The sequence below is a fragment of the Hippoglossus hippoglossus genome, chromosome 23 (genome assembly GCF_009819705.1).
Source record: "Hippoglossus hippoglossus isolate fHipHip1 chromosome 23, fHipHip1.pri, whole genome shotgun sequence".
Lineage (NCBI taxonomy): Eukaryota > Metazoa > Chordata > Actinopteri > Pleuronectiformes > Pleuronectidae > Hippoglossus > Hippoglossus hippoglossus.
The window spans coordinates 18,088,846-18,111,345 of NC_047173.1; the positions used below are offsets into that span (position 1 = coordinate 18,088,846).

At 43.3% G+C, this 22,500-nt stretch overlaps 2 protein-coding genes and 3 long non-coding RNA genes across 12 annotated transcripts in view; 2 read left to right on the forward strand and 3 right to left on the reverse strand.

Moving 5' to 3' along the window:
- The first annotated feature begins 512 nt into the window (after positions 1–512).
- eps8a (epidermal growth factor receptor pathway substrate 8a) lies at positions 513–15,276 on the forward strand. Its single transcript, XM_034578875.1, is given in 23 exon segments — positions 513–749; positions 992–1,077; positions 3,313–3,374; positions 4,571–4,638; positions 4,953–5,114; positions 5,184–5,333; positions 5,732–5,814; positions 5,887–5,938; positions 5,940–6,024; positions 6,242–6,327; positions 6,586–6,709; positions 6,925–7,013; positions 7,114–7,188; positions 7,343–7,491; positions 7,570–7,753; positions 7,832–7,866; positions 8,429–8,540; positions 8,815–8,856; positions 8,858–8,956; positions 9,414–9,660; positions 9,994–10,177; positions 10,434–10,566; positions 15,085–15,276. Coding segments are annotated over 22 exon segments (2,397 nt in total). The 5' UTR covers positions 513–749; positions 992–1,012; the 3' UTR covers positions 15,196–15,276.
- LOC117757610 lies at positions 5,178–18,812 on the reverse strand. The gene is made up of 3 exons (XR_004613163.1): positions 18,474–18,812; positions 6,207–6,217; positions 5,178–5,189 (listed from the first exon to the last, which is right to left on the reverse strand). It is a non-coding gene; the product is annotated as an uncharacterized LOC117757610 (long non-coding RNA).
- On the forward strand, positions 11,048–11,916 carry LOC117757609. 2 transcript variants are annotated; one of them, XR_004613162.1, is made up of 4 exons: positions 11,048–11,218; positions 11,295–11,463; positions 11,592–11,692; positions 11,851–11,916. It is a non-coding gene; the product is annotated as an uncharacterized LOC117757609 (long non-coding RNA). The 2 variants fall into 2 exon arrangements; XR_004613161.1 differs by having other exon boundaries at positions 11,105–11,463.
- Positions 13,903–14,625, reverse strand: LOC117757612. The gene is made up of 2 exons (XR_004613165.1): positions 14,105–14,625; positions 13,903–13,952 (listed from the first exon to the last, which is right to left on the reverse strand). It is a non-coding gene; the product is annotated as an uncharacterized LOC117757612 (long non-coding RNA).
- Positions 18,813–19,053: 241 nt separating the features above from the next.
- ptpro (protein tyrosine phosphatase receptor type O) overlaps positions 19,054–22,500 on the reverse strand; it is a 41,084-nt gene continuing 37,637 nt past the window's right edge. For all 7 annotated transcript variants that reach the window (XM_034578873.1, XM_034578871.1, XM_034578870.1 and 4 more), the window contains 6 exons: positions 22,231–22,365; positions 22,020–22,142; positions 21,180–21,334; positions 20,884–21,019; positions 20,316–20,439; positions 19,054–20,135 (listed from right to left, as the gene is read on the reverse strand). In XM_034578873.1, the coding sequence (XP_034434764.1) occupies positions 20,335–20,439; positions 20,884–21,019; positions 21,180–21,334; positions 22,020–22,142; positions 22,231–22,365 (654 nt within the window). In that variant the 3' untranslated portion in view covers positions 19,054–20,135; positions 20,316–20,334. The remainder of the gene's footprint in view (positions 20,136–20,315; positions 20,440–20,883; positions 21,020–21,179; positions 21,335–22,019; positions 22,143–22,230; positions 22,366–22,500) is intronic.

The following is a 22,500-nucleotide window of genomic DNA, read 5'->3' on the forward strand; positions in this document are numbered from 1 at the left end:
AAACACCACACAGTGTGTACTGTATGTGGTCGTCACAGAAACGCACAGTCAGCTCTTCAGTACAGACTTTACATATATATATATATATATATCTCTCTCTCTCTCTCTCTCTCTCTCTCTCTCTCTCTCTCTCTCTCTCTCTCTCTCTCTCTCTCACACACACACACAAGATGTTAGTTTATATATAAACGATCAGGGACAGGAAACAGGAACATCTATAAATCTCTACCTTTCACCTTGTGTGTGTGTGTTGCGTTGCGTTGAGCAGCTGCTGGACGACTGATAACTGTGATCGCTGCAGGACGCTCACACCCTCTTTTATTGTGAAAGGTCAGCGGAAGAGTCAATAGATTTAAGAGTTTCCTCTTTTATCTTTGAACACAACAAACATCGTAAGGTTTTATTTTTAGAGACGTGGTCCTGGACACAGACACTGAAACCAGAGTCCATCTGTTTTTACAGCTGAGACGTTCAATCTGTTTCTGAAGCAGAAGTTTGAAGGTTTCTCCGTCGGATCTTTTCTCCCTGAACTTCGCCTCACAGGCTGGGTGCTGTTGTCATGGATGCAGAGTCCAAAATGGAGTCGTGGGAAAAGTAATCACACGTGTCTTCAGTGTGGATTCAGGAGCCGAGTGGTTTTCTGCTCTGACTTCAGGATTCTTTGACTCATTCGTTTGCAGCTCTTTTTAATTTCAGTCTGACGAGACGTTTGGATGATTCTCTAACGAGCAGAAGATGAAACTCTGATGGTTGGTTTCTTGAAGTTTCCTCATGTTCTTCACTGTCTCCAAACTGTGATCAGCTGCTTCCTCCTGAATTCAATCATTGATCATAACGAATCAATGTAATAAATAAATCTATTGACTTTTTAAAATCTTTTTTTGCAGAAAATTTGAAGAAACTTAATGGATTTAATCTGTGTGTAAAATCTAGCGAGTCCCTATGAGAGCAGAGGAGTGAGTGTCTGAAGGTCTGATGTGTTGTCTTCCAGCTGACGTCCCGGTGAAGCAGGATGAACGGATACGAAGCTCCAGCTCTCGCCTCCGGAATCTTCGGCTCGTACGACTCCAACATGAAGTGAGTATCTGAGTCCGGTTCATCTCCGCTGCTTCTGAACCTGAGGAGACGTACGAGCCGGCTTTAATTCAGCAGTTACTGTTGTGAATAGATTATCTGTGTGGTTTGAAATAAATAAGTCATACGCACATTTTCACATTAAGGGAAAAGGGATTTAAGTTGTTTTGTAATTATTTAACGTCAGGGAAGGTTTCAACACATTGAAAATACTGGATCTGTGCAGATGATTAATGAAAACTGAAGTCACAGTTTAAGGTTTACCTGTAATGCGTCATTCCCTGGGATTGTTGCAGAAATGAATTTATACAGTCACCTGTTATATTCCAGTCTGTTAATGATCCATTCAGCTGAATCTCTTAAAATCTCTTTAAAATCATGAACCTGCTCAAATCTTAAGAAATATTCAAGTTCTATTTTTTCTATAGAAATATAATTTTTTCTCTTTGTTGAGGTATTTTAAGGAACGATTTAAGGGATAATTGTGCCATGACGACACCTTAAAGAAAATTAAAGTCTATAAATGAAGAATCTTAAATATAAACTTCCGACGCTTGATGCTGACGAGCAGCAACACTGACGTCTGTGATGATGCATCTCAGAGGAGATGAAATCAAGTTCCTCTCTCGGACTCGTGACGTTTCATCAGAAACACGACGTCGTGTTCGTTTGTCGTCAGGAAACAAAGTGACCCGCTGAAACCTCAGCTCCGCCCCCTCGCTCTGATTGATCCACTTATTCAATCAACTGATTCACAAAGTTAACGAGGCGACAGACAAACAGGTCACTGGACTCTGGTCCACGACCGGATCAATGCCCCACACTGTGGGGGGGGGCAGGATGTCCTGATTCCATATTAAAACAATCAAACGATAAAAACTCAATCGTGAGCGACATCAACAAACATCGATTCTCTGTCTGAGATTTAAATCAAATTAAATGATTAAAAAGAATAAATCGTCCAGTTTTAAAAGCTCCTGCACTTTGTGAGTGTGTGTGTGTGACGGGGGGGCATGTCACATGACATCATCAGGTCCTCGCCGTCATGTGATCTGAGGAGTTTCCTCTGCAGCGTTAAACAGTCACCATGACAACAGTTATCAGTGGAACAGTCGTCCTCTCGCTCGTCACCTGCTGTCACTCACACGTCAGCTCATCAGAGACGAGTGACGCTGGTCTGAGGTCAGCACAGGAAGCCAGAGGAGAGGAGGAGGGTGGCGTTTAAAGAAGAAGAGAGAAAACACGAGTTAAGTAAAATAAAGGACGGACAAAATGTGTGAAGTTCCAAACTGTCTGATTCCAGTGTCGTAAAAATGAAGCGGTGTCTGAAACTAAAATCAATTTGATCAGTTAATATGTTTTTAGACATGAACTGAAGCCCTGACGTGTTCCTCACGTGTTCTTCACATGTTCCTCACAAGTTCCTCACAAGTTCTCCAGGTTCTGTGTGTGAGAACAAATGTCAGTGTCTCTGGACATTTTCTGGATCTTCTCCTGCAGCCTCCTAGTAAAACATCTGTAAAGTGTCAGAGTGAGTCCATGTGAGGACACAGCAGGACAATGTCCTGAAGCTTCCCAGAGAGCGAGTGGACGTGTTGATGAGGTTTCTAACACGTGACGGACGTGAAACTGGAAGAACACAAACATCTCAGGATGAAGAAGAGGAGCCGTACACGTAGAAGACGAAGACGTCAACTTGGAAACACGAGGCGGTTCCAGAGCTTTTGGCCTCCTGCTGCTCTACAGGCTCCGCCCCTCGCCTGGATGTCCCCACATGTTCCTGTTTGAATGAGTCGGACCCGACAACCTGCTGCTGCTGCTTCACAAACACTCACTACACAACATGTCTACACAGTTCATGTGACATAGTTTGAGTCCTCGTTGTCCTCAGGGCTCAGTTGTTGTAATATGTAACTTCACCACCAGATGTCTCTAAATATCTTCAGACATCTTCAGGTGTCGTACATGTGAACGTAGACGAGTGGAACTTGAGCGCCACCTCTGGTCCAAATGTTCCCGACACGTTGTGAATGCTAACAGACAATATTTTCCAGAGTTCATGTCTTTCAGTTTCTCTCTGGAATTAGTTACAATTAGAAACATATTTTCTATTTAAAATATGTTTGAAGTCTCTTTAAATCCAACTGAAAAAACCACCTCTGCAGATTAATTAATAATAACTCAAGGATCAGTAGATGAGTTGTGTTCTAACAGTTTGTGTGTTTCTCTCCACTGAAGTGGCCTCGACTCTCCGGAGCCTCTCAGAAATAAAGCCAAGTCTGGTGCCAAAGCTCTGTACGGTGAGTTTTCATTCTCCTCTTTGAAACATCGTGAAATGAATCAAACCACATGAACGTCTCCTCAATCAGCCGGAACTATATCATAACCACACGTGGTGAAACCACTGTGTTTAAACATGTTTCTGTTGAAACGTTCACACACTGAAGTTAAAAACTGTTTAATGTGGAAAAAGATCAATATATAAAATGATCAGAAATCAGATGAACAATAACAAACGTGACTCGTGACTCGTTGTAGCTCCTCATGTCGTTGATGTTCTGACTCGGAGGAAAACCTCTGTCTCCTTTATCCTCATGAACAGGAGCCGATGAAATCTATTTCCTCCGTTCATCGTCCAAACATAAAAAGAAAAGTCAAAGTGAGCTGTGTGTGTGTGTGTGTGTGTGTGTGTGTGTGTGTGTGTGTGTGTGTGTGTGTGTGTGTGTGTGTGTGTGTGTGTGTGTGTGTGTGTGTGTGTGTGTGTGTGTGTGTGTGTGTGTGTGTGTGTGTGTGTGTCTTTCTTTGCGCTTTGAAGATCAGAGGATCACAAAGTGCAGATCTACCAAAATAAAAGCTCACGTCGTTCCCGACCTCCGTGTAACTGAGTCGATATTTGATTTATTTCTGTTCCTGGTAACGTGATGAAAACATGTTTGAATTAAAACAGAGTTTTTCCACCAGTGTCGATCACGGAGGTCAAACGATGAGTGAATAGAAAGTTTCTTTTCTCCTTTTGGACGATGAGTCCAACGTCCTGATGTCAGTGAAGTGAACACGTGGTTCACACAGTAAAACAAACCAGTTCAAATGGTTCAACTATAAAAATATTATTTGGATCTTAATTTGTTTAATAAAGTGATCATTAGTCTTCTTACAGTAATAAAACTAAAGTCTGACATTTTAAAATATTTAAAACAGTTTATTTGTTTCCAGCTGGACTTTAAAATAATAATTTGATGTAATGTTGAATTGAAGTTTTCAGACTAAATTTATCTTTAAATCGAGTCAGTTTTTTCTTCCTTCACTTCATCTGTGTGTTGTTGTGTTTTTCTTCTGAATCCTGTGACATGTTCATGTTTCTTCAGAATAAAATCAATAAAGTAAACAATGATTCAGTTTAAACACACGACTGACGTGAGATTTTTATTCTAACAGAGAATACAGTTTGTGAACTCGCTCCTGTTGGGACTTGATTCTCTGTTTGTTTCTGAATCAGAACAAAGGAAACATTTCACCAAAACCAGCATCAACAGCCTGACGGACACGTCCCAGTACCACGTGGAGGTCAGACCTTCATATCATATAAAGTCATGTGTATAACGTCAAGATGAGATCATTCTTGTATAATAAAATCATTTATAGATACAAAAGTTGTCCTCATACTCTAAGTGGAGGTGTGTTCATGTGCTCTTGTTTAAATCAGAAAAATGAATCTTTATATTCGGACTAATTTAATCAAAAGAGAATCATCAATATCCACATGATTCATCGATCTATTGATTATCTTAAAGTTGGATTCACTTTGAATAAATTGTTGTTATAAAGATAGAAACACGTGCACCTCGGTGTCTGTGTTCACCGTGTTCACCTCTGTTCAGCACCTAACCACGTTCGTGTTGGACCGTAAAGACGGGTTGATCACTGTGGACGACGGGATCAGGCGTCTCCGCCTGCTGGACGCTAAAGGGAAGGTGTGGACTCAGGAGATGCTGCTGCAGGTGGAGGAGAAGAGTGTCAGCCTCGTCGACCAGGACACCAAGGTCAGTGTCACCTGAGGTTTGACCTGACGACGCCTGGCGACGCCTCACCTGTTGTTGTTCCTGTTTCAGAACGAGCTGGAGAACTTCCCCATCGGGACGATCCAGCACTGTCAGGCTGTGATGAACAACTGCAGCTTCGACTCCATCTTGGCTCTGGTGTGTAAAGAGTCGGGTCAAACCAAAGCAGACCTGCACCTGTTCCAGTGCGACGACATCAAGGTAACCGGCCCCTGATTGGTTCTTTAATGTGTCACCAGGTAAACTCCTCAACCACTGATGATGTCACATCCTAACCTTGGAAACGCTCTTTGTTCCACTGAGACACTTAAACTGTAAAATCTCTGTGGTGACGATATTTACATCTGAGCCCCTACATTTAATAACGATTTATAAAACAAGTATTGATAGATTTAAATGAATCAATGAAAATGATGCTGTTTTAGTTTAATTGTAAATAGTAAAGGACCAAGAACAGAGCCCTGTGGAACACCACTACGGATGAGAAGAGAAAGTGATTATAGCTGTAATGAAACAATCTGTGTTTGAATCTTTAAAACTTTATTAACGACAGATTAAAGTACTTTTGTCTCAAACCTTTGTGTCGATTTTGTCGTCAGGCGAATTTGATCCACGCAGACGTAGAAAGTGCCATGATCGATGCCAAAGGAGGGAAAGTGAAGAAGAGACCAGAGACTCTGAAGTAAGAACCCAACGTTTTATTACACGCTGTTTCTCACGCTGACTCCTGATTGGCTGATCCACTTGTCTGCAGGATGATCCTGAAGAGCGACGGGGTCATTCCACCTCCCCCGCCTGCTCCCGCCCCCCCAACCCCCGGTATCGTCCAATCAGCTGGACGTGAAGAGCAGAGCGGCCGCCTGGTCGGCCTGGACCAATGAGCAGCAAGACTGTGAGTGATGTCACTTTGTAGGAGGAGCATGCAACATTAGTTTCTAATTAAAACCTTTTTATTTAAAACTAGATTTAAACCAACTCATATTCTGATTAATAATATCTCTAAATGTGAAGAATATTTCCACAAATAAAAATACATATTTCATTGATGTAGGAGGATCACAATAAAATATCAACACAAATCAAAACTTAAAAACCCGTTTGTGTGGCAGACGAGCAGCAGCGACAGATGCCGTCGTCGTCGGAGGAGGAGGAGGGGCCGGTGGAGATGACGGCGGCTCGCGTGGACAGAGACGTGGTGCGTTGCTCTTTTAACCACGTCGTGTTCTGAGCTGAGATTAAATCTGAGGTCGTCGGGTTCACGGGACAAAAGATGACGAAGGATTAAAGCTGATTGAAGAACGTCGTCGTGTTCAGAAATAATCTGAGTTTAGAAGCTTTGAAGAAAAATCTGTTTAATAAAGAAAAACATCAGAGCTCGTCTGTTTGTTCACGTTTCATCGTAAACGTCTCGAATTGTCAGAGCCAATTAGAAACAAGCTTTTATTCTTCACAGCAAATCCTCAACCACATCCTGGACGACATCGAATTCTTCGTCACCAAACTTCAGAAAGCGGCCGAAGCGTTTAACGATCTTTCCAAGAGGAAGAAGATCAAGAGTAAAAAGAAAGGTCCGGGAGGTGAGAGCGTCTGAAACAGGAAGTCAGAGTGTGAACCAATCACTGAGCTGCTTCTAACAACACGTTATATATATATATATATATATACACACACACACACACACACACTAATGTGTTATAACTGTATTTGTATTATTTATTTACAGAGGGTAAATAACCCTAACCCTCATATTGTAGTAATTTCACTCTTTTCTCTTCCACCTTGTGTCCACCAGAGGGCGTCCTGACTCTGCGCTCCAAACCCCCCGGAGAGGACGAGTTCGTCGACTGTTTTCAGAAGTTTAAACACGCTTTCAACCAGCTGGTGTGAGACTCCTCCTCTTCCTCTTCCTCCTCCTCCTCCTCCTCCTCCTCCTCCGAGTGGAGTGATGATGCGTTCACTGACCTCATGTTCTGTTGTGCAGGGGAAGCTGAAGGATCACATCCAGAACCCGAGCTCCACAGACCTGGTTCACTTCCTGTTCACTCCACTCAGAATGGTCAGACTTGTTCCTCTGTGGTCATATCAAATCATGTATTAATACACATACATGTTCACATACATGTACATATACACATACATGTACTTGATTTCTTTTTTAAATCTGTGTTGCTGTGGACGAGGCCTCGGTCTGACCCTGCCGCCCTCCTCAGGTGATCCAGGCGTCGGGCAGCCCGGACCTGGCTCGCAGCGTCGTGGTTCCTCTGCTCACCAGAGACGCCATCGACTTCCTCCACGCCTCAGGAACAGCGGAGGAGAGACACCTGTGGGTCGCCCTGGGAGACGGCTGGACCAAATGCAGGTGAGACGACAACATGAACAGCATTTATAAACTTATGAAACATCAACAGCGTGAACTTTATTTAAAAACCGTCTCCAGGTTGGAGTGGCCGAGGGATCACTACTTCCCGCCCTGCCTGCTGAGGTTTCGTGACGGCTGGGAGCCTGCGGCGTTACCGGGGGGGACTCGGGGTCGAGAGGCGGAGCTGACTCAGCTGGCAGAGAGCCTCGCCCACGCAGAGATCCAGAGAGAGGAGGAGCTGACGATGAGGCTGGCTCAGGAGGTCAGGCTCCTCCTCCTTTTACGTCTGTGATGCTAAATCTGTTTGTGTTGAATTAACTGTCATATCGTGTCTGTCCAGCAGACGGCGCTGCAGTCGTTCCCTCCGACAGATGGGTACGCCTTTTCCAACACATCGTACAAACGCACGCAGATCCTGGATCCGGACGCGGCCGTGGCTGCGTTCAAACACGCCGTCAGCCGCCATGTTGACCGGTAACGAGCTGAGGTCACGACGCCCTGGAGAACTGATCCCAGAACTGATCCCAGAACTGATCCCACTTTACTGCCACTGAGGCGTTTTTCATCCTCCATGAAATCCTGCCTCCTTTAATTCCTCTTTTTTATTCTCAAATATTTATTCATCTCTTTATTCTGATCCTTTAAATTTCTCATCTGACTCTTGATCTGTTTTAAATCTTTTTTTATTTCCTCCCCTGAAAACTGAATTTCCTTCAAACTTTGGGATTAAAGTCGGGACATTTCTCCACGGCTCCGATATCTTAGAAATCAAATTCAGTTCATGTTGTAATTTTATGATTCTTAGTTCATATCTGAAAACTTTTATAAAACAGTTCACAACAGTTTGTTCATGATCTAAACTACAGTTTCGTGCTGTGAGATGTTTTCTTGTCGTTTCCATGGTAACTTGTGAATCTCTGTTCTTCGTCTATTCCAGAACTTTTGATGCCGAAACCAGAAATCAACCAAATATTTTTGCCAAATCTAAATTTGACTTTGTGGCAAGAAACAACACAGAACTTTCTGTCCTGAAAGACGAGGTCGTCGAGGTAAAACGCTCGCGTGGTTTTTTATTTATTAAGATTTCTTTAATATACGTTTGTTATATTTTCACGTTGTACTACATTTATTTACAGTATCTGGTTCAAAGTAATCACATGTTAGTTTACTTCTAATAGAGAATACAATTTTTTTATAATATAATAAAACTGTAACATTGTGATTTTATCAGTTTTAAATTAAATTATTTTAAAAATCAACAATAAACTTTTCAATGTGGCGACTTCTGCCTCAACGCCCTCGTCCCTGATTCTCGTCTTCCAGGTTCTGGACGACAGGAAGCAGTGGTGGAGGGTTCGTAACGGTGGGGGGGGCGTCGGGCTACGTGCCAAACAACATCCTGGAAATCACCAAAGCCGTGGACGTGACGGGCCGAGCAGATCCCATCTACAGCCACACCATCCAGGTAAGAGACGAGAGCACGACGCAGACCATCTAACGTCCAATTCAAACGTGAGTCTCATGAATCACTCGTTCTGTTTTCATAACTGAAGCTTATGATGCCAAAGAAGGAGTTTGAGTTGTTTAAGGTAGGTCGAGAGTTTGTTCTCCGCTCCGCGTCTGAACCGAAGCTGCTGCACGTAGTGGAACTGACAGACTGCTCCTTTAAGTGTGTTTGACGCAGTAGAACATCGTCAGTAGAGGACGATGCGGCCGTAGATTTCGTAGTTTGACGTGAGTTTGACGTGAGTTTGACGTGTCGTGAATAAAACGTTTGTTTCATGGTCTCATCACGAACATGTTTGTTTTATTTTGAACGTCAGCAGCAATTATTGGGCGAGTTGAACGAGGTAAAGACGAACAGACGACATCACGTTAGAGATAAAACGAGTTCCCTGTAAAAATAAACCTGTCGCTCTCAGAAACAGACCACGAGGACGGACCTGATCCCCGGTAAAGCTGCTGCCGCTCCGATGCCCCCGGCCCCCACGCCGCCGCCCCCGGCCCCCGCCAGGCTCCCCACGCCGCCCCTGCCTCCTCCGGCCACCGAGCCCGCCAAACTATCTGCCGGCAGCAGCGCTGTCAGCCGCCAGAGCAGCACCACGTCCAGCGACCACGGCGGCGTCACCATGAGGGACCACGACAACCAGAGACCCGCCCCCTTCAACCGTGAGCCGATCAATGACAGGACAACTGCAAAAATATTCTTAACGTTTCAATTATATTTTCGCCATTTTATATATTTTGTATATTACATGAAATGTTATGTTAAGTTACTCTCTTACAAACTGTGATGAAGTAGTTTTGTTAAAACTAAACGAATCCGTTTTCTCTTTATTTTATAACTTGTTACTTGATGTTTTGTCTTTATTCTCTAAAAGTTCTCCATACGTGTTTATTTTTTAGTCTCAGATGAGTTTTGTTGAAACAGAATCTGGCTCTTCAGAGATCATGTGACCATGTTTCAGTCGTGTGACCTGACGGCTGCTCGTCCTCCCGCAGGCAGGAAGTCCAACATGGAGGACGTTCAGGACGAGCTGATGCACAGACTGACGCTGGGTCGCAGCGCTCAGAAGAAGGTTCCACTTCCTTCTCGCGGCGGCGGCCTCCCGTCCGTCAGCATCACGTACGACTCGTCACCTGACGACGTCAAAGTCTGGTTGGACGCCAAAGGCTTCAGTCCAGTGTGAGTGTGACGTCGTGTTCACCGGTGGAAACATCTCAACAAACAACATGTTTATTTGATCAGTTTTATTTCCCTCCATATTTTTATAGTTTTATAAATTTCTGCTGAACAGTGAAGAATATTTTTATTTTAACTTTTAGAATGTTCTTAATGAAACGTCCTCTGATGTTCACGGAGTCAAAGTTTGTCGGGCTCCTTCATCATTCACCTCACGTCCTGTTAGCTCCTCCTCCTCACCTGTACTTCCTGTCTGCAGCACCATCACCAGCCTCGGCGTCCTCACCGGAGCTCAGCTGTTTTCTCTCAACAAAGAGGAGCTGAAGACGGTTTGTCCCGACGACGGCGCCCGAGTCTTCAGTCAGGTGACCGTGCAGAAGGCCGCGCTGGAGGTGAGTCGCCAACATAAAGTTTCAGTGCTTAACTTTACTTTGAAAAGATTCTTCTTCCTTTTAAAATAATCATTTTAAATCGGTCTTTGATTGAAGTCGAGAAACAGAAATTAATTTCCTCACTTTTCGGTCGATTTGAAAGAGTTTGGATCATATGACTTTTATCTTTTGGGTTCAGACGAACATTTTCAATCACAACAGCAGAATAAAAAACTCTTAACATTTAGAATTTCAGTAAAACAAATTGCTGAACTCTTTCATTGTCTAGGTTGAGAGCCCCCTAGTGGCAGGAAGTGACCTGATCTGCATTTACAAGTCGACGAGATGGATCCATGTGGATTTACAAACTGTTTATTATCTGTACTGAAGTGAAGTTTGTTTTCTAACACAGAATCACATTAAATATCTTTTTTGACAGTGAAATCAATTCAGGATCAATCTTCTAGATCTTAAATCTTCACACTGTCGTATGTTGGATTTCGTGTCTTCAGCTTCTTATTTTCACACGTGTTTTAAACTGAAGACCGAGTGTTGACATCTGCTATGTATTTGGTTCCTGTTGATCTGCTGTAGATCTGTTGAAGGTCTGGTGAAGGTCTGTAGATCTGTTGAAGGTCTGTAGATCTGTTGAAGGTCTGTAGATCTGTTGAAGGTCTATAGATCTGTTGAAGGTCTGTAGATCTGTTGAAGGTCTATAGATCTGTTGAAGGTCTATAGATCTGCTGTAGATCTGTTGAAGGTCTGTAGATCTGTTGAAGGTCTATAGATCTGTTGAAGGTCTGTAGATCTGTTGAAGGTCTATAGATCTGTTGAAGGTCTGTAGAAGGTCTATAGATCTGTTGAAGGACTGTAGAAGGTCTGTTGAAGGACTGTAGATCTGTTGAAGGTCTGTAGAAGGTCTATAGAACTGTTGAAGGACTGTAGATCTGTTGAAGGTCTATAGATCTGTTGAAGGTCTGTAGAAGGTCTATAGATCTGTTGAAGGACTGTAGAAGGTCTGTTGAAGGACTGTAGATCTGTAGAAGGTCTATAGATCTGTTGAAGGTCTGTAGAAGGTCTATAGATCTGTTGAAGGACTGTAGAAGGTCTGTTGAAGGACTGTAGATCTGTTGAAGGTCTGTAGAAGGTCTATAGAACTGTTGAAGGACTGTAGATCTGTTGAAGGTCTATAGATCTGTTGAAGGTCCGTAGAAGGTCTGTTGAAGGTCTGTAGATCTGTTGAAGGACTGTAGAAGGTCTGTTGAAGGACTGTAGATCTGTTGAATGTGTATAGATCTGTTGAAGGTCTGTAGATCTGTTGAAGGACTGTAGATCTGTTGAAGGACTGTAGATCTGTTGAAGGTCTGTAGATCTGTTGAAGGACTGTAGATCTGTTGAAGGTCTATCGATCTGTTGAAGGTCTGTAGAAGGTCTATAGATCTGTTGAAGGACTGTAGATCTGTTGAAGGTCTGTAGAAGGTCTGTAGATCTGTTGAAGGTCTGTAGAAGGTCTGTTGAAGGACTGTAGATCTGTTGAAGGTCTGTAGATCTGTTGAAGGACTGTAGAAGGTCTGTTGAAGGACTGTAGATCTGTTGAATGTGTATAGATCTGTTGAAGGTCTGTAGATCTGTTGAAGGACTTTAGATCTGTTGAAGGTCTATAGATCTGTTGAAGGACTGTAGAAGGTCTATAGATCTGCTGAAGGACTGTAGAAGGTCTGTAGAAGGTCTGTAGATCTGTTGAAGATCTGTAGAAGATCTGTTGAAGGACTGTAGAAGGTCTGTTGAAGGTCTATAGATCTGATGAAGGTCTGTAGAAGGTCTATAGATCTGTTGAAGGACTGTAGATCTGTTGAAGGTCTATAGATCTGATGAAGGTCTGTAGAAGGTCTATAGATCTGTTGAAGGACTGTAGATCTGTTGAAGGTCTGTAGAAGGTCTATAGATCTGTTGAAGGACTGTAGATCTGTTGAAGGTCTATAGATCTGTAGAAGGTCTGTAGAAGGTCTGTTGAAGGACTGTAGATCTGTAGAAGGTCTGTAGATCTGTTGAAGGACTGTAGAAGGTCTGTTGAAGGACTGTAGATCTGTTGAAGGACTGTAGATCTGTAGAAGGTCTGTAGATCTGTTGAAGGACTGTAGAAGGTCTGTTGAAGGACTGTAGATCTGTTGAATGTGTATAGATCTGTTGAAGGACTGTAGATCTGTTGAAGGTCTGTAGATCTGTTGAAGGTCTATAGATCTGTTGAAGGACTGTAGATCTGTAGAAGGTCTGTAGAAGGTCTATAGATCTGTTGAAGGACTGTAGAAGGTCTGTTGAAGGTCTATAGATCTGTTGAAGGACTGTAGATCTGTAGAAGGTCTGTAGAAGGTCTGTTGAAGGTCTATAGATCTGTTGATGGTCTGTAGATCTGTTGAAGGACTGTAGAAGGTCTGTTGAAGGACTGTAGATCTGTAGAAGGTCTGTAGATCTGTAGAAGATCTGTTGAAGGACTGTAGATCATCTGTTGAAGGACTGTAGATCTGTTGAAGGACTGTAGAAGGTCTGTTGAAGGTCTATAGATCTGTTGAAGGTCTGTAGAAGGTCTATAGATCTGTTGAAGGACTGTAGATCTGTAGAAGGTCTGTAGAAGGTCTGTTGAAGGTCTATAGATCTGTTGAAGGTCTGTAGATCTGGTGAAGATGTTTTCTGTTTTAAACTCTCCGGTCGCTCTGGTGTGTGGTGTCTGTTTCCACCTGCAGGTTTTCTTCTGACCCTCCTCTGACCTGATTCTGTTTCCACTCATCAAGGTATCGTGATAAGATGTCCGCCTCGTTCTGTCGGCCAGAATCACACGACTGAAACATCAGCGTTTCCTCGGAGACGGAACCTGTTGATCAGCTCATGGTCAAATCCTCTGAACCCACTTGATCTAACTCGGTGACCCCGACACACGACCTTTCTGCTCTGGACGTTATGATAATCATTTCTGACTCTGGCCGACAGAACGACACGTTTCGTGTTTAGCAGCGATTTAAGCTAGCGCCGGTTTGTCGTCCTGCTGTGGCTGTTTAGATCAGTAAGTCCTCCTGAAACTCCCTGAATGAACCAGCTCCTGACCTTGACCTGCACTTCCTGTTGACCTCTGACCTTCACCTGTGCACTCTCTGACCCCGCCCCCTGTAGAGACCAGGATGTAGATCTGAGTTCCATCTGTGTTAGCTTAGCTTTGATTAGCATTCAGCTATTTGTATGAGTTGTTCTTCATCATGTCACAATAATTAACATTTATTTTATTGTTGTTTTGAATTTTTTAACCCGAAACCCTCAAAATCATTCTTTCATGAAAGAACTGATGTTTGTTTTACTTTTATTTTCTTTCTCTGGATCAGAATTTAAATCTCTGACCGAATTTCCCCTGATTTCAGCTTCGTCTCTGCAGCTGCTCGCACCGACGGGAGATGATGAAACATGAATTCAGATATTATCAGAACATTTCTACTTGTTCCCACTTTGATGTCGGGGGGGGAAAAAAGGTTTTAGAAACTTGTAGATTCAAAAACTTCCATCATTCATTTACTTTGTATTTAAATATTTAATTCAGTTTTTTCTGATGCGTTTTTATTTCAGCATCAATACTTTAACTGACTATTATCACAGTTATTGATCAGACCAAACTTTGTGCGAGCAGTTTCAGACGAAGTTACCCAGCATGCCCCCTGGCTCTGCACAGCGGCGTCACCAGAAGCTTCCTGGTTCAGTCCCGGCTGCGTTTAGAGCTTCATTAATAAAAAGTCATATCAGCACAAACCGACTCTGACCAAGAAGATTTTCTCCTCTGATAAAATCTTCTGACTTCAGGAGAAACGCAGCAGACGGAGACTCTCGAGGAAAACTCATTTCACTACGATAAGAATAAGAGATTCATTCTTAGCCAATCAAATCACTGGATTCTGAAACGAGGAGCCAATCACAGACAACTACCTAACAAACAACATTTCAAATAAAACATTTTCTTTTTCTTGATCCTCTTCAGTTCCACGAGAGTCTCTGACATCACGTCTTCCTTTAGTGTGTTTACGTTTTCTAATCAGCTGTTTTCTGTTTCCTGTTTCCCTGCTTTCTCTTCTCATGTCTTCATCCCCCCCCTCTCTCCCCCCCTCCCCCCTCCCCTCCTTCCCTCTCTCTCCTCCCTCTCCCTCTCTCTGTCCCTCTCTCCTCCTCCCTCTCCCCCCCTCCTCCCCCCTCCCCTCCTTCCCTCTCTCTCCTCCCTCTCCCTCTCTCTCTCCCCCCCTCCCCCCTCTCCTTCCCTCTCTCTCCTCCTCCCTCTCCCTCTCTCTTTCCCTCTCTCCTCCTCCCTCTCCCCCCCTCCTCCCCCCTCCCCTCCTTCCCTCTCTCTCCTCCCCCCTCTCCTCCTCCCTCCCCCCCCCCCCCTCCCCCCTCCCCTCCTTCCCTCTCTCTCCTCCCCCCTCTCCTCCTCCTCCCTCTCCCTCTCTCTTTCCCGCCCTCCCCCTCTCTTCCCCCCCCCCCTCCCCCTCTCCCCTCCTCCCTCTCTCTCAGAGGAGTTCGGGCTCGGAGCTTCAGGAGGTCATGAGGAGGCGTCAGGAGAAACTTGCAGTGACCACATGTGACTCGGGGGTGGAGTCTTTTGATGAAGGAAGCTCCCACTGAGCTCCTCATGGCCTCCTCCCTCCTCCCTCCCTCCTCCCTCCTCCCTCCTTTGCTTTATCTCTTCTTTTCAAACTGCGGCCTGCTGTTCTCTCTCCTTCCTCAGGCGGCGATGGACCACGCTGAGTTTGTAGAGATAATGAGACGCAGACAGGAAGTGCTCGGCTCGTCTCCGTAGGATTAAAAAGTGAAGCCGCTCCTGATGACGTCCGACGAGCTCGACCCTTCCTCCGTGTTTGTTCCCGTGACGACTCTGGATGTTTCAGCTGCTGCTCGTCGGCTCCAGTTTGTTTCAGACGCTTCCAACTGATGAAAATTAAAATGAAGCCGTAAAAAAATTGATTTGAACCTTTGCTCTGAACCAAAATGTCTCAATTCCTACAATGTAAATACAAATCTTAGTTTTGTTAATTTAACGTCATGATTCTTGAGAAGTTGATAACTGTCATCAGCCGACATATCGAATACAAATAACTTTAACAAAGATCAAATGTAAAAAAGCTTAATGTCAGTTTCCTGTTGATCTGAACTGAATTCATCTTCATGTTGATGATGAAACATTTGAGACGTTTCACTGAATGTAAAGAAAAGACAAACTGGAGCTGATGAAAACTGATGTTGTAGAAAAACACTCATAGAAAAACACAACTGTACATTTCAGATTTGTTTTGGGCCGAGAGAATATTTCATAGTTTATCTTCTTTTTATTGTTTCAATAACTTAATATATTTAATGATAGAATCGACTGAAGATTTATTTACAAAGCTTCATGATAATTTCTCATTAAGAGCGTCATGTGACTTAGTTTGATTGAGACGACGTTAGAACCATTGAAACGTTTCAGCTGCTGCTTCGTTCATCGGAAGAGGTCAAAGGTCAAACCCTGAACGTTTCCTCAGGCTCCGCCCACAGCGACAGGTTCTTTCCATGAAGGAAACGTTCAGAAATAAAAAAAGAGTCAGAACTGAAAAGTGAAAACAGCAGATACAACATGACTGAGTGTCAATCATTATAACCCCGCCCCCTCCTCAGTGTTTATCTCCTGATTGGTTCGTGCAGGTCACGAACTTCCATATTTTTCCTGCACAGATCAACGATCAGAAGCTGAAAACACGTCACAGTTTGTTACCGCAAATAAAAGATAAATAAAGATGGACGACACCGAGCCAAAATATCTCTGACACGAACGCTGCCATCTTGTGGTGATGACGTTAAAATCAAACAGAAACATGGTCACTTAAACATCAGTGTGATTAAAAAAACATCTTTGACAAACATTTCTTTAACGTCTACTTTGATTTCTTAGTTCCCTTCATGTCCCATCTGCTAACGTGGAGGAGGTGTATGATCTATACTGCAGCCAGCCACCAGGGGGCAAACAACACAATTTGGCTTCAGCTTCGTAAGCTGTCATGTCATCCATCTTTATTTAGTCTTTAATTTTTAAGAAGCAGCCTCAAACGCCACAGGATCCACAGTGTGGAGGGAACGTTAGATATGAAACATGTAACACGTATGTAACACGTATGTAACTGGCCTCACTGCCGTTGATGGTATTGATTAGTTTTCACTTTGACCTGTGGCTCATCACTGATGAACGACGAGTAGAAGAATTCATGTTAATGAGACGTGAAATAAAATGTACGTTTAGTTTTCACGGTGCCTTTTCCATCAAATCTGCTCATTCTGCAATAAAACATTTATAAAAATCAGTTCACTCCGTCTCCCAGTTTTTTCCATCAATGTTTTATCTATTATAAAATAAAATGAGATCAAATCGCAAGAAAAAAGAAATTCTTTAAGTGCAAACATTTAAAGTTTTAGGTCCAAACAGTTGTTTAATCATCTGCGACAGACTAAAAACACATCTTCCTCTTCAGACTAAAAACACATCTTCCTCTTCAGACTAAAAGTTTCATCTTATCGTCTCATTTACGTGACTCAACAGTTAAGATTTATTTTATAGTAACTTGTAAACTGTAACTAGATTTTGTAAAAATACTAAAAGTCAAATCTTGGTCAAATCAGCCCAAAATCAATGATCTGAAACACTTTTATATTTGAACTGAAGACGACTCGTGTAAATGCAACAATTTATTTTGTTCCAACACAGAAACATTAAAACTGTGACGATGATCGAGATCAACCTCGAATCTTAAGTGACACAAGAAATGGCACCAACGACAAGTTTGACTGGACACGAAGAGTTTACAGTGATTTTCTTTTTACAGTTGTACCAAAGTGCAAGTTCCACGTGTTCACATGACGAGTTGTCACATGACGAGTTGTCACATGACGAGTTCTCCGTGTCCATGTGACTTGTGTGAACTCGTCCAAACACGTTCATGTCGACGGCGAAGACTCAAGAGACGGAACCGTCGTAGTGACGAGAACGAAGTTGTGTCTCGAAGATGATTCACATAAACAAGTTTTAAAAAACAAACCTCTAAAGCAACATTTTCACAAGAATTACTTTGTCATGACGAGTAGAAACAGAATACTTGTAGTAGCAGTAGTAGTATTTACAGTACATTTGATTTCTTACAGTGAAACGAAACCTATTTCAGATGCGGTGGCGCCTGGGGATCCCAGACGGAGAACAGGTACAGACGTCAGGTGTTTGAACCACAAGGCCACAAAGAAGAATCATTTAACACTGAGCGGCCATTTTGTCAAACATTCAAATCTCTTAAAGTTTCTGCAAATTACAAACAAGGTGTCATCAAAATAATGAAAACAGCTTTTTCACATTTATTCTGGGAAACCACGTTCGTTTGAATCTGAACTGAAACTCGCATCGAGTTCACGTCCCAACAGACGGAATCAAATTCAACTGATTCTGAATCTGATCTTTGATTAGATTTATTTAGTGGAGACATTTGGGACACAAACTTTTTTGATAGTAAAAAAAACAAGTTGTTCATTGAAAAACTTTTTGTGTTGCTTTAATATTGAACTTTTATAACGGATCAGTTTCATTTTGGATATTTCATATCTCACGTGTTAAATAACACAAACATCACTGAGCTTGAATTATTAAGTTGTAATTACATATGTTGATGTTCAGGTTAAATATTCTCACATCAGAAAATAAACTCTTAAATCTTCATTTTGTTTTATTCCGATCTCGTGTTTGTTGAGATGAGATGTTGAAACGTGATAATTGTGCTGAGCGTTGAAACATCTCGACAGTTGCTGATTTAATGTCAGAACTAAACTTTAGGTTTTAAACGTGCGTTTCCTGACATTTTAAAGGTTTAATTCAAGTCAGCTGATAAAACAGTTCTGATGATAAAATTGTATAAATATAAGAAAACTTTTATTATATCAGACATTTAGTCCGTTTAACTCTTTGCCAAACCTCGAGCTGTGCTTTTATTTTGACGACACCCTGTACTTCCTGAATGCAGAGTGAAGTCGGAGGTTGTTCAGAAACATTCTCGACAGTCGTCGGGGAGAAACGTGAAAAGTTCAATCTTCAGTAGAAAGATGGAAAATAATCTGGAAATGATTTAACAGACATGATGCTTCAGAAAATGTTCACAACTGTTTCCTGAATTCAGATGTGAAGAATCGACACGAGCCCAAATATTAAAGAACCAATAACAAATCCAAACATTCTTTTGCTTTTAATGAGGGAGTCACTGACTTTTGTTCAACTTTACGTGTTTTGTTTTTTGTGGCAGGAATGAAACAAAACGTGTTAAATTTAAAATAAAATAAAAATTATATTTGGGGATTTAAAGGATAAAATATCAGCTTGTATTTAATCCTACTCTTTGGAAGCACTGGACAAATAAAATCATTTGTTTCACCAAAATAAAGAAAATTTAGGGTCATTACAATTTCCGATGTTTTTTGTTGTTGACGGATGAAGTTTCAAAAGATTTTAGTAGTTTTATTAAATATTTGCACATGTTGATATTTAGAAATCGACGGCTCGTGTCGACTCTGCAGATCTGAGTCGATATGTTTCTGTCGACTTCAGCAACATGAAGAGAAACGTCTGGTTTAGCTTCAGCTGAAACGTGTCGGATACGTTTCCGTCTCTGCAGATTGTTGATCACAGACGATGAAACCCTTCAGATTTCTGTCTTTAAAAACGCCTGCTGTGGGAGCTCCGGGCGCAGATGGAGCGACAGGTTCCATCAGTCGTCTGCAGCAGCAGAAACTCTGACGCCTCGAAGACAAACAGCCACAGCCTCTAACGTCTGAACCCACGTCTGCCGGTGGAGCGACGGGGCGGCAGCAGGGGGCGCTCAATTCCACAGACAGCCGTTTGTTCCCATCAACTGTTTTTGTGTCTTTTAGCTTTTGTTGAAAACCAGCAAACATTCAGACGCTCGATGTTGAATCAACAAACGAAACGCGAAGAGTCAAACGTTTATTTTGTCAATTTTGTGACGACGGGAGGAAATAATTTTTCGTTGGTTGAACGTTTGCTGGGTTCTTCTTCTTTTCTGTGATCTGTTCGTTAGCAGAGTGGTTTTAATTTGAATGGTTGATTCCGCCGCCTGCGACTCGTTGGGACAGTCCAGGACGGGAAGCTGCAGACGAACTGAAGAATGAAACACGAGTTAGGGAGCGGAGGCCGAGGCCGATGTGCTCGCTGGTTTTTCAGCGACTCCTGAGATTAAAAACATAAATATAATGAAAAAGGTGCGACTCAGTTCCGCCGACTCGTGGCTTCACGTCCAATCAGCAGGCGGAGCTCGTTAACTCCTCTGAATGAGTCCGTTCAGAGGGCGGGGACGTGGTCGGACGTGTTTTCAGTCAGTGACGGCTCCTTAAGGCAAAACTCCATCCCATGCTTTTACACCAATTCAAACAAAAATCGGATTATTATTTTCACGTTGATGTTTTGTTTCTTGATACTGATGATGAAGCAGATCTTCTTCTTCTGCAGAGAATGGAAGCCTGACGCACAGGAGCTGCTTCACAGCCTGTAAGACAACGAGCAGGGAGGTAAGAGCTCACCACAGGACCCAATCAGAATCACACGTCTCCACTTCCTGAATATGAAACTAAAATATCAGCGCTGTGAAAAAGTGATTCTACTAAAACCTGGGAACGTTGAACACACTGATCTGATTATGTAGTTCAAAGATGGAAGCGTGACTCACGTGTGGAGGAGCGACGTCTTTATGTTTTGCTGGCGTTCTCGTAGATGACGTCGGAGGTGATTGACAGCTGCTTCTTCTTCTGCCACATCAACAGGACGCACTGATGGATGAACACGTACTGCTCCTGTCGACAGGAAACAACAACCGCTCATCACACAGAATAATCATCGAACCTCAGACGTGATGTTTCCATCATAAAAACATTCAAAAGATTTATAAAGATAAAGTTTCATCCGTCCAGAGTTTGAATCTCAAATCTTTATATTCAGAGAAAAACTTTATTAAAGCCTCAATAAACAGATTCAACGTTTTTATTTCTGTGTTTCAGAAGAAAAAACAAGTGAATCTGTTGTTTTAGGAAACGTCACAGAAATAATCATCATAAGAAAAGTCATAAAAAGGATTTGACAGTTTCTCCTTAAAGCTGATTCAATATGTTTTAAATCCTCAAAACCGATTTTATCGTTAGTTCAAAGTCGAGCAGCTGAAGTTGATTTGAATAAACAAAGATGAAGATCAGAAATCAAACTGATCAGATTCTCGACCCCTGACCCTGAATCAGTGTCACCTCAGTCTGAACCATGGACAGGCGGTGCGACCTCATCTCCGACACCAGCCCCAGGATGTCGGCGAACTCGTGTTCTCTGATGTGCTGCATGAGCCGATCCAGAGCCATGAAGGTCCCGGTTCTGCCGACGCCGGCGCTGACGAGACACAAAACCTCCGTCATCATCACAGACCAGAATCTGGAGCTGCAGCTTGTTGGTCAGACAACAGTTTGTCCAGCAGAGGGCGCTGACTGGAGGATTTCTAAGTGTAAGTGTTTCTGTATGTTTACGATAAACCTTGCGGCTCCGCCCCTACCTGCAGTGTACGATGATGGGGTCTTTGGTCCGGTTCGCCTGCTGACGGACGATGTGGACGAACTGCAGGATGCTCTCGATGGCGTTCACCGTGGGCACGCCGTGGTCCGGCCACGAGGTGTAGTTCAGGTGGAGGACGTCCTGAGACTCGTCGGCCTGTAGGGGGCGACAGCAGCACTGACTCACTGTTTAATGAACAACAGGCTGCTCTGTCATTTAAGCAACATTTTGTGGACAGAAGCGGAACTGCAACGAGACTAAATAAAATAACTTCATACACCAAAATAAAAGCACGAGAGATGTTTGTATCCATAAGAATTTATCTGGGACCATCATCTAGTGGCCGTAAGAGGAACTGCATCTTAAACTGCTGTAAGAGTCTGAAGCTGGTTTCAGACTCCAGGTGGAATCCAGAGACTCGTCTCCAGAGCTTCTCCAGAGTTTGTGTTTCACAGCTGAACAACTCAGCAGCAGGTTTTCTGCACAGACTCGTTCACAGCATCAGATCCTCCTCCTGGTTCAGGTGGGGGGGGGGCAGCCGGGTGCAGCAGACAGAGACAGGAAGTGACGTGTGGTTTGTTTTAGTTTCTTCATGTTTGTGCCCCGTGTTAGAAGCTCCCCCCCCCCCCCCCCACTCAGTGAATCAGTGCAGGATCCTCTGCTGTGTTCACACTGCTCCTGGATCTACACTTTATACAGGAGCTCAGGAGGACGAAGACAAACTGAGTCTGATCCTCCAGAGAAGATCCAGAGAACTGAGGAGCTCAGTCTGAAGCAGCTTCAGCTCTAAAACCGAGCTCATGCGGGGGCCCTGAGCCTCAGGTTGGTCACATCTACTCACGTATCCCAGTCTGAACTTCCTGATGGTCCACTCCAGAGACTCAGCCTCAGAGAGCATCTCCACGCTGATCTCTCCATACATCACCGGCTCGTCTGTGAACGGCCAGTAGTGGTCGCACTTCACCTGGAAACAAAACACGTCAGCGCTGAATCACGGCGGCTGAGACCCGAGTCGTCCCGTTTCCCTCCAACGAATCAGGAGTGAGACTCACCCTCCGCCGCTCGTTACACTGCGTCAGCATCACCACGATGGGAGACTTCTCCTGCAGCACCATTCTCCAGAAGTCGTTCCGGGTCTCAGGCAGCGGACCCTGCGTGGCGATGTACTCCTTCGCATGTTTGTATCCCTGAAACACAACGTCACCGTCACAACCACAAAATAACGACGTCTTTTCATCATCGTCATCATTATTATTAATATGAATATTATTATAGATTCATTATTGTTAGATCCTGATTTTAAACTCAACCACAAAGTTCAG